At 34.7% G+C, this 13,146-nt stretch overlaps 3 protein-coding genes and 1 long non-coding RNA gene across 4 annotated transcripts; 2 read left to right on the forward strand and 2 right to left on the reverse strand.

The window, feature by feature from the left end:
- Positions 1–2,514: 2,514 nt before the first annotated feature.
- Positions 2,515–4,802, forward strand: LOC113717109 (protein C2-DOMAIN ABA-RELATED 7). The gene is made up of 3 exons (XM_072071076.1): positions 2,515–2,651; positions 3,875–3,968; positions 4,221–4,802. The coding sequence occupies exons 1-3, from the start codon at positions 2,536–2,538 to the stop codon at positions 4,506–4,508; spliced, it is 498 nt and encodes a 165-aa protein (XP_071927177.1). The 5' UTR covers positions 2,515–2,535; the 3' UTR covers positions 4,509–4,802.
- A 906-nt stretch (positions 4,803–5,708) lies between these two features.
- On the forward strand, positions 5,709–10,205 carry LOC113717108 (uncharacterized). Its single transcript, XM_027241761.2, has 7 exons — positions 5,709–6,347; positions 6,886–7,149; positions 7,994–8,510; positions 8,841–9,040; positions 9,150–9,262; positions 9,620–9,760; positions 9,870–10,205. Exons 1-7 carry the CDS (start codon positions 5,796–5,798, stop codon positions 9,946–9,948), a joined length of 1,866 nt encoding a protein of 621 aa, XP_027097562.1. The 5' UTR covers positions 5,709–5,795; the 3' UTR covers positions 9,949–10,205.
- Positions 10,206–10,441: 236 nt separating this feature from the next.
- On the reverse strand, positions 10,442–11,045 carry LOC113716185 (kirola-like). Its single transcript, XM_027240479.1, has 2 exons — positions 10,859–11,045; positions 10,442–10,731 (listed from the first exon to the last, which is right to left on the reverse strand). The coding sequence occupies exons 1-2, from the start codon at positions 11,043–11,045 to the stop codon at positions 10,442–10,444; spliced, it is 477 nt and encodes a 158-aa protein (XP_027096280.1).
- Positions 11,046–11,906: 861 nt separating this feature from the next.
- Positions 11,907–12,780, reverse strand: LOC140016802 (uncharacterized). The gene is made up of 2 exons (XR_011823035.1): positions 12,653–12,780; positions 11,907–12,305 (listed from the first exon to the last, which is right to left on the reverse strand). It is a non-coding gene; the product is annotated as an uncharacterized lncRNA (long non-coding RNA).
- Between the last annotated feature and the right edge of the window lie 366 nt (positions 12,781–13,146).

Here is a 13,146-nt window from a genome sequence, read left to right on the forward strand (position 1 = left end):
TGAATAGATAGTAGTTTTTTAATTAGAATCAAAATTATAGATGATTTATTAGAAACATAATTAACACAGTACTTCAAGAAACCAGAATCGTGACATAATTGACCTAGTAGATTTTAATTTAAATTTAGAAATTAGATAAGTAATCTTATATGTAACATGGTGACTTTCAAATTAATATCGAATTTGTAGATGAGTAATCATAAACTTAATTAACATAATACTTCAAGAAACTAGAATTGAGATTGTAGATAAAATAATCATAAATTTTAGAAGAAAATACTCTCTTCTTTGAATAATAAAAAATTTAGAGTGGCAAGTATTAATCTCTTTTTCCTTGGTAATCTTATTAATATTGAAAAATATATATGAGGAGGAGGAGGAGGAGGAGAGAGAGAGAGAGAGAGAGAGAGAGAGAGAGAGATTTTTCAAAAAATAAAAATACGAAAGAATTAAATATTTTTATTATTTTAAAATTATTTTACTTTTGTGTTTATCACTCAATTCCAACCCTAATACTAACAACTTTAAAGTAATACAATAATGTTAGAATCTTCTTTATTTTCTTTCTTTGCAAAATCTAATTTTCTATTTTCTTCTTTCCTATCTCTTTTTCTTTTCGTACTATTAATAAGTGTGAAAAAATAAATTTGAAAAAAATCCTTTTAGTTTTATGTTTTGGGATCTTTTAAAGTGAAAAAAATGAATAATAACCATTCCAATTTTTTTTATTTTTAATTATATATAAAAAGGTAAATACATTTAAAATTTTTTTACTATACTAGGTAGATTAAAAATGAGGTAAAATGTTTAGAAAATAATATTAGGAATTAAAGCGATTGTATCACTATAATTTAAAGAAATAAAGTGACAATAACAATGTAGTAATGCTATAGAATAAAAGAGTATTTTTATTCAAAATTTATTGACATGTTGAGTTGAATTATTTATGGGGGTTAAGTGACTAAAAGATCATGTTATGGGATAACTTGATAGTAGTGATATAGTTTAGGGGGGGTAAAGTGATAATAACCCTTTTAATTGCTTGCATACGCTTATAAATATCATGTACACTAGTATTATATTAACTTAAAAAAATACTTGAACATATTGAAAGAGTGAAGAAAATTTAGAAGAAAAAGAAGTAGGAAAAAGGGCAAAAATGTAAAAGGTATACCTATATTCTTTTATTTACTACCAAACATTTCGTGGGTTCAACAAAAATTCATTTTCATTAGCTAATAATAGTGAGAGTGAATAATGAACTTTTAGTAAATAATTAGTTTCAGTAACTTGGTTCAGCAATAAAGTTGGCTATCATAAGAGAAATTGAAGGAATTTTTCACAATCATATACACAGAAATTAAATATTATTTAAATTAGAAAATGATGGCATCGGATTTATGTTTTGAGAAAAGCAATTCGGCATTGAATGTCTTTTTGTCTCTCGGTTGTTTATGTTCTCCTAATTGAGCATTTACCTAGATGATGATTAATTTATCAACCCAATCAAATGTACAGACATATATGCAATTTAGTCCTTTAGAAAGTCCTTCAAAAAAAAAGTCATTTACAAAGTCCCACATTACTCTGCTACGTAATTCACCTCTCTGTTTTGAAACTCGAATCGGACCGGCCGGTCAAACCGAGAACCGACCAGGTAATCGGTCCGAATCATATTAAAAAATAGGAAATTTAAAACCCGGTCAAAACCGGTCAAAAATCGGGTTTGATCGGTAAAAAATCGGTTTTTCCGGTTTAACAGTAATTTTTTTTAAAAAAAATTCAAACTTTTTAATATTATGTTTTGACCCCCTAAATTGTTAAAACTTATTGATATACATCAAATATTTGATACTTTATAAATATTGTCCTAAAATTTGATGTTATTTTTCAATTAAATTCATAATTTTAATTCTAAACTTGTTAATATTTATTAAATAATATAAATTGCTACTTGATTGTTCTAATTTCTTTGTATTTTCTTGTTAAATATATTTGAAACATCAAATATATATGAATATACCTTTATTAATATCAATATATTATTAGATATTATATATATAATATTTTAATTTTTAAATAATTTTTATTTATGACGTCATCCGGTTCGATCCTATCGACCCCGATCGAATCCATTGACTCACTATCCGATCCGGTTCTGAAAACATAGATTCACCTATGAAATGATTGCCTACCGGTTGCCTAAGCTTATGTGGACTCGTAAGCTTTGCACAATGGTCCCAGGCAGACTTGTTGTGATTGTAGTGGTTCTGCCCAGGGCAGGAAGAAATTCCCACTTTGCAGTTTGCACACTAGAAGCAACCCTCCATTTTCCACCTTTTTTTTTTCTGTAAATTCAGTTTTACTTGGAATTTGTGAGTTGTGATTCTGAGTGGAGTGGTTGTCCTCGATTTTCTAAGTTTGTGAGGAGGATATTCTTTTAACTTTTCCTATATTTACAAAAGAGTTGACTATTCAAGTTAGAAACCTTTCTTTACCTCTTTTTTCTGCTCTTTCCTCAAAGTACTGAAGAACATGAATTCTTGTGGTCTACTGAGAATTAAGGTTTGCAAAGGCATCAACCTCGCTGTTCGTGACACTGTTAGCCATAGCAGTGACCCTTATGTCGTCGTCAGCCATGCTGGCCAGGCCTGTCATCTTCCCTATTACTTTTTCTACTGGCTATTCTTGTTTTTTTTGGCTCTCTAATCATATCATGTATTGCTTGTATCTTATATGATTGATATGGCCTTTTAATTTGTGGGTTTTTTCTGTGATCATTCAAATCATATTGGGTTTTTTCTTTATTTCCAAAGATTGCAATTTTGGTGGTTTATCTCGTCGAAATCGGCATCGGTTGCAAGTTGAAGTAGTAGAATTAGAAGGCCATGTTAATTAGAATTAACCAACCAGATTGATTTTCTAATTAAAATATTAGTTGAAGAAGAATAGGAAAAAGATAAAGAAATTAGGTCTAAATACGAAGACATATAGAAATTCCAAGATTCTTTTTTTTTTTAATTTTTTGAAACTGAATATAAGATTGATGCTGGAGGATACCTGCAACTGAGGAAAAGGATAAGCCAAGAATGAGAAGCATAGCTGAATAAGGGGGATTGTGAACTGAGCTAGTGGCATTTATGCCAGAAAGTTAAGTTTACCAGTTCATGGTGGAAGTGCTGTTTGGCCTATTTGTAGTTAGGCTATCATGGTTTTGTCAGCTAAATGCTCAAAAATGTTGATTGAATTTCAAGATACTGAAACTGAAAGTTCAATTTCAATGTTTCTTTTCGTTCTTGCATTATACTTTAGTTTAGCGGCTGCTTAATTTGTTTCTTTCTTATTTAATAGAGCAAACTTTTGGTTGTTCATAACATTTTCAAATATGGCATTGCAAATGCTTTGCTTTGTTATTTGATAAGCTTCCCATTTCTGGACAGCTAAAAACGTAATTGGTTGATTACAAAGGGAGAGATGCATGCTGTTGGAATATGCTTCAAGTTATATGTAAAGTTAAATTACTATGCATGGTTCAAACGTCAAAAACACCTGTTCACTTAGTTTTAGCGCTGCTAGTACCAAATTGACTTGGCAAGTGAACTCGCTGCATAGAGATGGTGTTTCAATTTTCCTTCACCGTTCACCACCAACAAAATACTGGCCAGCTATTTTAAGAATTTGTAGATGTTGGATAGTCTTAATGAACGTGCTTACAATGTGCTTATTCTGCTGAATAATTTGGTGATTGAGGAATTTGATCTGTTATCCCCCTGATGGCTGCAAGACAAGTTTAGTAGTGATTACTGAATTTTCTTCAATCATTTAGATCGTAGGATCGTGTACTGCTTCTCATGACGTAAAGTTTATTGCAGACTGTGAAGACAAGTGTGGTGAATAAAAACTGCTCCCCTGTTTGGAATGAAAGTCTGACTCTTAGTTTGAAGGATCCTAATGTCCCATTTGTTCTGGTAAGTCACATTTTTCTTTTCCTTTCTTATTGAGTGTCTGCAATGAACATCCGTGACTTGAATGGATCTAGGTCGGCAGTCTTGCCAAACTGATAGTATAAAGCAATGAGTTCAAGTTTATGTTCTCTCTGCATTGTGCTTAATCAAAAGTGTGTGTTCCTTTGTACATCTGTCTTGCCTTCTGGAGGACCAAAATATGGTGATCGTCATGTATGACTTCCACTGATTAACAATGGATTTTGTGTATTTCAGAGAGTATTTGATAAAGACACGTTTACAGGAGATGATCCAATGGGAGATGCAGAATTCAACGTGAAACCGTTTCTCGAGTGTTTGAAAATGGGTTTGCAAGACCTCCCAGATGGGACTAAAGTTGACAGAGTTCAACCGAGCCACGACAATTGCCTTGCAGATGAGAGCTGCATTGTTTGGAACCAGGGTAAAATGTTCCAAAAGATGATACTTAGGTTGAGAAACGTGGAATGTGGTGAAGTAGAAATACAACTTGAATGGCTTGATTATCCTGGATTTAGAGGCTAAAAGCAAGACTGATTCCTTCGCTGTTGTGTGCTTGTGATTCGAGGGCTGATGATGAAGGCATACAATCTAAGTTCTTGCTGTATATTTATGGCTGTTCCTCATGTAATGTTTGAGAGCTAAGGCATGACCCTCACAGGAAACTATGTCGGCCTCTTGTATGGCTATTGTTCAGGTTACTGCTTTGCTGGTGTTGCTATAACAAATATAACCTTTTCTGTTTCTTTACTTGGGAGGGGGAATGAAGGAAGCAGAAAAGGATAACGGGAATAAGAGAATATTGAATCCTTGCTTCAAGACGATCGAGATGAATAAGGCCCTTAACTATTCTAACTGAATATAACATATTTCTCAGCAAGAAATTTGAGAATTTTTTTTTTTTTTTTTTAAAATTTACAATCAAGAACTGAATTCGCCCTGGCTGATGTTATTTTCTCTTTCGACAATTAACAGCAGAAATTGATTAGATGCCATTTTTCTCTTTCAACATTTACCCCTGATTTCCTTTTTTTCTTTAGCTGTGATATTATTTGCTTGACGTTGACAAGAATTGGTTTTTTTTTTTTAATTTTATTTTGAGCTTGATCAAATTGAAGGGAAAAAAAATTAATCTGGCGTTATTCCCATGTTCTCCTCGTCAAGCAATAAGGAACTTGGCATATTCTTGAACAACCTTCACTACCTTTTTTGAGTCAATCAGTCATAAGATCTTGTATCTCTAAACTTCATTTGGATAAATTACTTCAGAAAAGCTACACAAAAACTGTTCTTGATTTAGAATATGTCAGAGACTTTTTTTCTCTCATAAATAAAATATCTCAAAGACTTGAATAATCTAATTTTCATTTAGTTACTTGAAATTCTTGGGACCAACAGATGTGTTCCCTAATTCTAGTTATATACAGATCTCATTTTCAAATTCCAGGAAATAATGCTCAGTAATCCAGTCCTCGATCCGAATTTCGAATTTGACTTGGCATTCCGGTTAATCCCTACAGAAAAGGGAACCCCCCCCAATTGGATTATTAGGTGTCGTGGAATATACGATTTTTGTGTTCGATAGAAGTATCAATCGCTGAAGAAGATATGCAAGAAAAAAATCTCAGGGCATTTGGAAGTTTGTTCTCAGATATTTCATCCTTTGCAGGAGATACATATGCAAACTGTAAGGTTATGGTTTATTCACCAATAAATCTTATCTTCCTAACTTTCAACCCTTGTCCAAATATCATCACCATTACACGCTTTGAAAATAAACTAAGGGCGCCAAGTTTGAAGCAAATAATAACAATGGCTTCTTCCACTTCAACACAATCACAATCCCTACAAGGTCTAATTTCCAAAACAAGCTTTCCATCACTTCCAATAAATAAACCAATATTGCACAATACAAATTTCAAGATTTCATTCCCATTTCCCTCTAGACAATCTTTACTACGCGTCGAATCTTCCAGCACTGTAAAGTCCAATGAAGTTGTGGTGGATGAAGAAATGGATAAAATTAGAAGACTGCAAAATGGCTCGGACGTTCGTGGGGTGGCTCTAGAAGGCGAAAAGGGGAGGACGGTCGACCTAACGCCTCCCGCCGTGGAGGCGATCGCAGAGAGTTTTGGTGAATGGGTTGTGGAGAGATTGGAGGAGGAGAAAACAAATGGAAGTGTGGAAAATGTTAGGGTGTCACTTGGACGTGACCCTAGAATTTCAGGTGCATCCTTAAGTGCTGCTGTTTTTGCTGGTCTTGCTCGTGCTGGTTGTCTGGCTTTTGATATGGGGCTTGCAACTACACCGGCTTGCTTCATGAGTACATTGTTGCCTCCATTTATGTATGATGCTTCCATCATGGTATGGAAAAACAGCTCCGTGTTTTTGAGCTTGTTATGCATACATATAAAAATTGCATAGACTGATTTCTTCAATGATTTTGCACTAAAACTATTGTTAAACATAGATATCAAGTCTTGAAGCTTTTAAGGAAAATAATAAAATTTGTAGAAAATGCCTTTTGAGACCGTGTAGGAGAAGTTTGTGAAGACAAAACTTTTTAAAGCTAACTATTGTTTCCTTTTGCTTTCTAAGTGATGCTATGGCTATGATTTCCTGAAACATGATTTCAAGAAACCAGATGGTAATCTTGCTCTTCAACTTTGGTAAAGTCGAACTTCAAAAGACACTTGATTTTCACATATACTTTTCTTTCATCTGAAATAAGTTAAAAGCAAAATTAAAATCCCGCTGGGAAACTATAGTCTTTAAAAATAGTTCAAGGCTTTAAGCAAATGAGAGAAAATGGGAAAATACTACTACTAGGCTTTGGATGTTTCTTTTAGTCTGTATTAGTATGCTAATATGTGGAAGAATTGAGAACTATAACATGATGCAGATGACAGCCTCTCATTTGCCGTACACCCGGAATGGTCTGAAATTTTTCACCAAGAATGGAGGCCTGACATCGCCGGATGTGGAGGAAATATGCTACAGAGCCGCCCGGAAATATGCTAATAGACTTGCAAAAGTGTCAACTGCTCTCCGGAATCCACCAAAACGAGTGGATTTCATGAGCACTTATGCAAAACACCTCAGAGATATCATCAAGGAAAGAGTTAATCATCCCTTGCATTATGACACTCCTCTCCAAGGATTTCAGGTTGGAAATTTTAGCACAATCTTTATTTAGTTTGTGACTGAAAAATTCTCCTGCACGAGTTGTTTTTCCCTTGTCCTCTTTCATTCATGTGCAATGGTGGTTCCACTTACCTCATCTATGTTGGAATCAATTGTTATACTAGCAAGTGAACATTGGCCATAAAAATTGCATGATTGTCTGTGTTGTTAGGGTGAATATTAACCTTTGTTTGATTTATTTATTTATCTTTCCATCCTTTTCTACACCCTTCTTATTTTTAACTGTCAGACACAAGATTTGAATCCTGAATCTGACAGTAACGAAGACTCCAAGAACTCTTTCTTGTCTCTAGACCCTAGTGGTTAGGATGAATATTGTCTCTAGACCCTAGTGGTTAGGATGAATATTAACCTAAAATACGTGATTGAAATATACGAATTTTATCTGATTAATTTTTTTAAAAGTAATTTTGCGTTCGTCTGATTTAGTAAAATGAACTACTACCTACCAATATTTTGATTAAAGAACTTACTACGATATAATAACGAAACTTTGGGCTCAGCCTAATACTTTTGTCCAAATAAAATAACTGCAACCAGAGTGTCGGCCCACGCTCTTCCGGACCCCAACAGTCAATACGCTTGCAACACAGGCTGGCCAGAAATAGCAAATGAAACGTAAGGCCCATTCTAAAACAAAATGAAAATTTGTTCTTAAAAAGAAAATGAAAGAAGGAAAGATATATGGGTACCTTCAATTTACTTACTCTATACGGTGTTTTTTTGGGTAAATTACAGAGTCTTTTTTATTTATTTTTCTTCTTATTTGGGATGCATATGGAGGAAATCTGATGAAATTAATGCAGATAATTGTGAATGCTGGAAATGGATCGGGAGGGTTCTTTACATACGATGTCTTAGACAGGCTAGGAGCAGAAACATTCGGTTCTCTACACCTCAATCCAGATGGAATGTTCCCTAACCACATTCCTAACCCTGAGGACAAAACTGCCATGGCCTTAACAAGGGCTGCAGTTCTTGAAAACAAAGCTGATCTTGGCATAGTTTTCGACACCGATGTTGATCGAAGCGGCGTCGTTGACAGCTCTGGGAACCCCATAAATGGTGACAAACTCATAGCACTGATGTCTGCCATTGTCCTGAAAGAGCATCCTGGAACTACAATTGTGACTGATGCACGAACAAGCATGGCCCTGACTAGATTCATCACTGACAGAGGAGGTCAGCATTGCCTGTATCGAGTTGGATATAGAAATGTGATTGATAAAGGAGTTCAGCTTAATAAGGATGGGATGGAGACTCATCTGATGATGGAAATTACTGGCCATGGTGCTCTCAAAGAAAACCATTTCCTTGATGATGGTTAGTGTATTTCTTCTACGGAAAATATCAAGATTGCAGACACTGTAACTTTCAAACTTAAAAGACATATATTAATAGTTTTCTAACATATCTCATGTAACTCAGTCTCTCAATCTGATTCTAACTTTATCCCTAAATTTAAAATAAACATTCTCCCGATTTCTTAAAATTACTGGGGTTTACATTGTCTTTTTGAATTTGAAAATCACAATGTCTGTAATGCAACTATTGTCCTTGTTCTATATATAAACCTGAATCTTAAATTTTGGCATGGATTCTTGATATGCACTTTACATTGAGTAAATCAAGCGATGTGGTTGAATTTTGCAGGTGCTTATATGGTTGTGAAGGTCATCATTGAGATGGTAAGAATGAAGCTTGAGGGCTCAGGTGATGGAATAGGTAGTCTTATTAAAGATCTTGAAGGGCCCCTGGAATCAGCAGAGCTTAGGATGAATGTCATTTCTGAGCCAAGGTTTGCAAAAGCCAAAGCCATTGAGGCCATTGAAACATTCAGAAACTACGTTGAGGTACATATCTATTACTTTGTGCTAAAAAAGAACAAGGAAAATAGCAAGAACCATATCTGGTCAAATCTTTAGTATACTTTATGCTAAAAGAATGGTAAATTATTTGCAGGAAGGTCAGTTGCCAGGCTGGGATTTAGACTCTTGTGGAGAGTGTTGGGTAAGTGATGGCTGCCTTGTGGACACCAACGACACTCCAGCAGCTGTTGATGCTCACATGTACAGGTGCCAAAAGTTTTCAAACTAATGCTCTGCCTCCTTTTTTTCTTTGGGGCTCCTTAATCAATCTCTCCTTTTCCTCTGACAAATTTCCGCACAAAAATTACAGCCCCTTCCCTTAAATCCGTATGATGTAAAAGAATTGGTCACCTAATTTGAAAAACATAAAACTTTTTCAATGGTCAGGTAGATCTTTAGGTTGCATCATTGTCTTTTAAATCTTAGGTTATGGATGCACCATTGCTTTTGGCGAGAATGGCTCAAGCTGCTCCTAATCTATTTATCATAAAATGTTAACACCTTGACAAACTCTACATAATTGTAGTCCCTTTATTGCTAAATACAAATTTGCTCAAACTCCAGGGCCAAAGTTTCTGACAAGGACAATGCAGAACTTGGATGGGTACATCTTAGACAGAGCATTCACAATCCAAATATAGCTGTGAATTTGCAATCCAACGTACCAGGAGGTTGCCAATTGATGTCAAGAGACCTCAGGGACAAGTAATTTCCATTACTTCATTAACACTATTGATTTCTTGGCTTCATATTAGTACTCTCGAAATTTTGATTCATTCAGCCAATTTATCTATGCTTTGATTCGGAATTTCAGGTTTCTTTTGGCAAGTGGGATGGATAGAATTCTCGATATCAGTCAGATTGACAAGTATGCCAGAAGCGGAAGCGTTTGATGATATGCAAAGCCTTGTGGAAAAATCAAGCATAGATGTATAGTAGATAGTATGCATATAGAAGCATAGATGTATAGTATATAGTATACATATAGAATATTAGACCCGTGAATTGTACCTACTTGTACAGTACGAACCCTTTTATTGTAACATTCATATACTTTTGATCACTCATTCAGTAACCATACCAATTATTGTAAACATTGACAATTTGAGATGGAAAACTCAACTTGGCCATGCCAAGGGTAATTCATGCATATTTTCCTTCTCTTTTTGTGGCTTTTGACGGTTGTGGTAGCTAAGGTTATGCTTCTTATCATAAGCCATTGGCAAATGTTGATCCATCCTTCTTGGTATCACAACGATTTGTGCATAAAAGAGACAAATGAATTTTTACACGATAGATCATAAAAATGCTAAAATGAAAATTATTTTAGACACATATGGCATGTATTCTTGACTGGTTTTACATTGAAATTCCTGATCAAGAAGCTTATGAAGCTTGAAAATGATCTTGGTTCTTGAGGAAGTAAGCATCAATTATGTTACTAACTTCACTTGCAAAGTCAAACATGTGATCAGGAGCAGGGACATCTAAATTCTGCTTCTCATACTCGTATGTCCAATTAAGAAAATTCTTTGCACCTTTTGAAGTTGCTTGGAAAGTTATTAGCAAGCTCTTATAATCCTTCAGAAGATCACCCTCAAGAATTCTGTAAGTCATTGACCTGTTATCTTCATCAACAGTTTCAATGGTCTCCTTTACCGGAATTAGTTTGCCATCTTCAATTAATACACATGATTACAACATGAACCAAATTAGGAATGAAAATCAACAAAAAAAAAAAAAACATTGCATATTTATACAAGGTCTACGCTCTTTAATATAAGAAGTCCATGCAGGCCTTACCAATCAAGTAATTTACCAAAAGTTTGCATCCTACTTCTCCCCAGTTTCCTTCAAGTAATTCGATGCTAGGAAGTTTGTCAGGGCAGATGCTTGGCAGATATTGTTTCTTGCTGCCATAAATTTCGAAGAAAAGTATTCCAGGAGATGAGATCTCCTGCTCGAACACTAGCTTGCCCCTAAGACTCATTCTTGTCTGGACAATTTGAAGAATAAAGTTCCCTTTGATCTTTATAAACTTGTAAAATGTAGTTATTTTATTTCTGAGCAGAAAGTTTAAAATCATATTTTGGGATTGAGATCTATGATTGATTGCTTTTCCACGAGGCAGTCATGATCTGAATGGTTGATCCCTTGATTAAAAACAAAAAAACAAAAATACGCTTGATCACCTAACCTCCTAATTGGTGTTTTTTCTAGCCTCCCACTCTGATTTCCTTTTTCAAGAATAGGACATCACAACTCCTAATTGGTATATTTTACTCTCCACTCTGTTTATCTTTTTCCAAGAAAAGGACGTGCGCCAACAAAATAAGCTGATTTATCATGACAAGATTTTGTTACACAACTTTCTTTAGAACAGCAAAGCAAAGGGTATCACAGATGCTTTTGCTAGAGAAATTGTCAGCAGAGGTGGATGATTACAATCAATGCTATCACAGATGTTAGTTCCATGACTATGAAGTTTTTGTGTTAATGACAATGTACAAATTAACATCAAATTGAATATGGTTTTTGTCAGCTCATTAATATCTAGTTTTAATTTGTGTTATTCACAAAAAGAGAAAAATTATTGCATATCTCTATCTCCAAACGAAAAATTCTACAAAGTAAACCTGATAATGCAATGGACACAAACTTAAAAAGCAAGTAACATGTTTGATCTGTTTTCAACAATGGGCTAGAGGTTACAATGGAGGTTTAGCTGGTAGGCGTCCCTTTGCCATTTACTAAAACCATTGGTGGCTACTAGCTAGCCACTTTTTAAAATCTTAGGGACCTGGTGCAAAGCACATAAAATTCGATTCTTATTTGAAGGTGAAGGACCTGGTGCAAAGCACATAATTTTTGGTCTATTAAGCCTGCCTTCGTTACAATTTGATCAAACAACATAAGATGAAAGCTATAATATGGCTTTATCGACCAGATCATAATTACTAAAAACACAAAATTAACATTATGCTTTTGTTATTCATCTCCAGGATAACGTGCATCAACTGTGCTGGTAATTTCGCTAGCAAAACCCTTCAATGCATCAGGAGGTGGAACATCAGCATTCATCTTCTCATATATGTATGTCCACTTCAAGAAATTCTTTCCATGTTTTGGAAAGTGATTTTCAAGGTTTTGTACATCTTCATCAGGTCACCCTCAAATATAGCATAAGTAAATGACTGGTTCTCTTTGTCCACAGCTTCCACCGTCTCCTCTGAAATCAATTCTTTCCCTCCTGAAATAAACCCACATGAAAAAAGGGTTGAATGATTGGTATAAACCACAATCCAGCTGACTTCTGTAGGAACTTTATTTACACAAGAAAGTTGGTGCATTAACACATAATTAAAGATAGGTTTTTGGCAAGTGTTAAGAAATTGTTGCAGATTGCAATAATGAAAATCTTCAACTGATTTCTAGATTTTTGCTTCTACTGCTGTTCTAAGGCCTAACCATGAATGTGATGTGATGGTTGTAATGGCATCTAGTATTTGTATTAATTACCATAATAATCTAATACCATTTCCGGGGAGAAAAGAAAAATGATGGAAATTTGCTTGTCTGTGAGAATAATGATCTTACCAATTGAGTAATGGACAAGAAGAATACAGCCCACGTTTCCCCAATCGCCTTCCACTGATTCAGTGAGAGGAATCTTGTCTGGGCAGAGTTTTAGCAAGTTCTTAGGTGGAAGTTTAAATAGGGTTAACTTGGATACAGTGGATTTCACACCAAAAAAAAAAAGAATTCATGAATGCCTAAGAACTATTGTGCCTAAGAAAGGTTTGTCCAAGTAAACTGCGCAGTCAACCCTCCAACAATTACTGCTCAAATTGTTGTCGCAAAATTTCTTTTCTAATTCAAATATACTCATCCAGTATAATCTCAAATAAATAAATAAATAAAGAAGAGAGAAAGATTCCTTCTTGTCCATCCATTTTAACTCGAAGAACTCTTCCATCAAGACCATTAACAGTTCGAATCTATTTGCCGATGAAGGTTTAGTGTAGCGAGTAACCTTGAGATCTTAAAATTTACCTCAGGAGATGAGTCCTCAAGTTGACCTCAGGAGTTAC

The sequence above is a fragment of the Coffea arabica genome, chromosome 11c (genome assembly GCF_036785885.1).
Source record: "Coffea arabica cultivar ET-39 chromosome 11c, Coffea Arabica ET-39 HiFi, whole genome shotgun sequence".
In the NCBI taxonomy this organism is placed as follows: domain Eukaryota; kingdom Viridiplantae; phylum Streptophyta; class Magnoliopsida; order Gentianales; family Rubiaceae; genus Coffea; species Coffea arabica.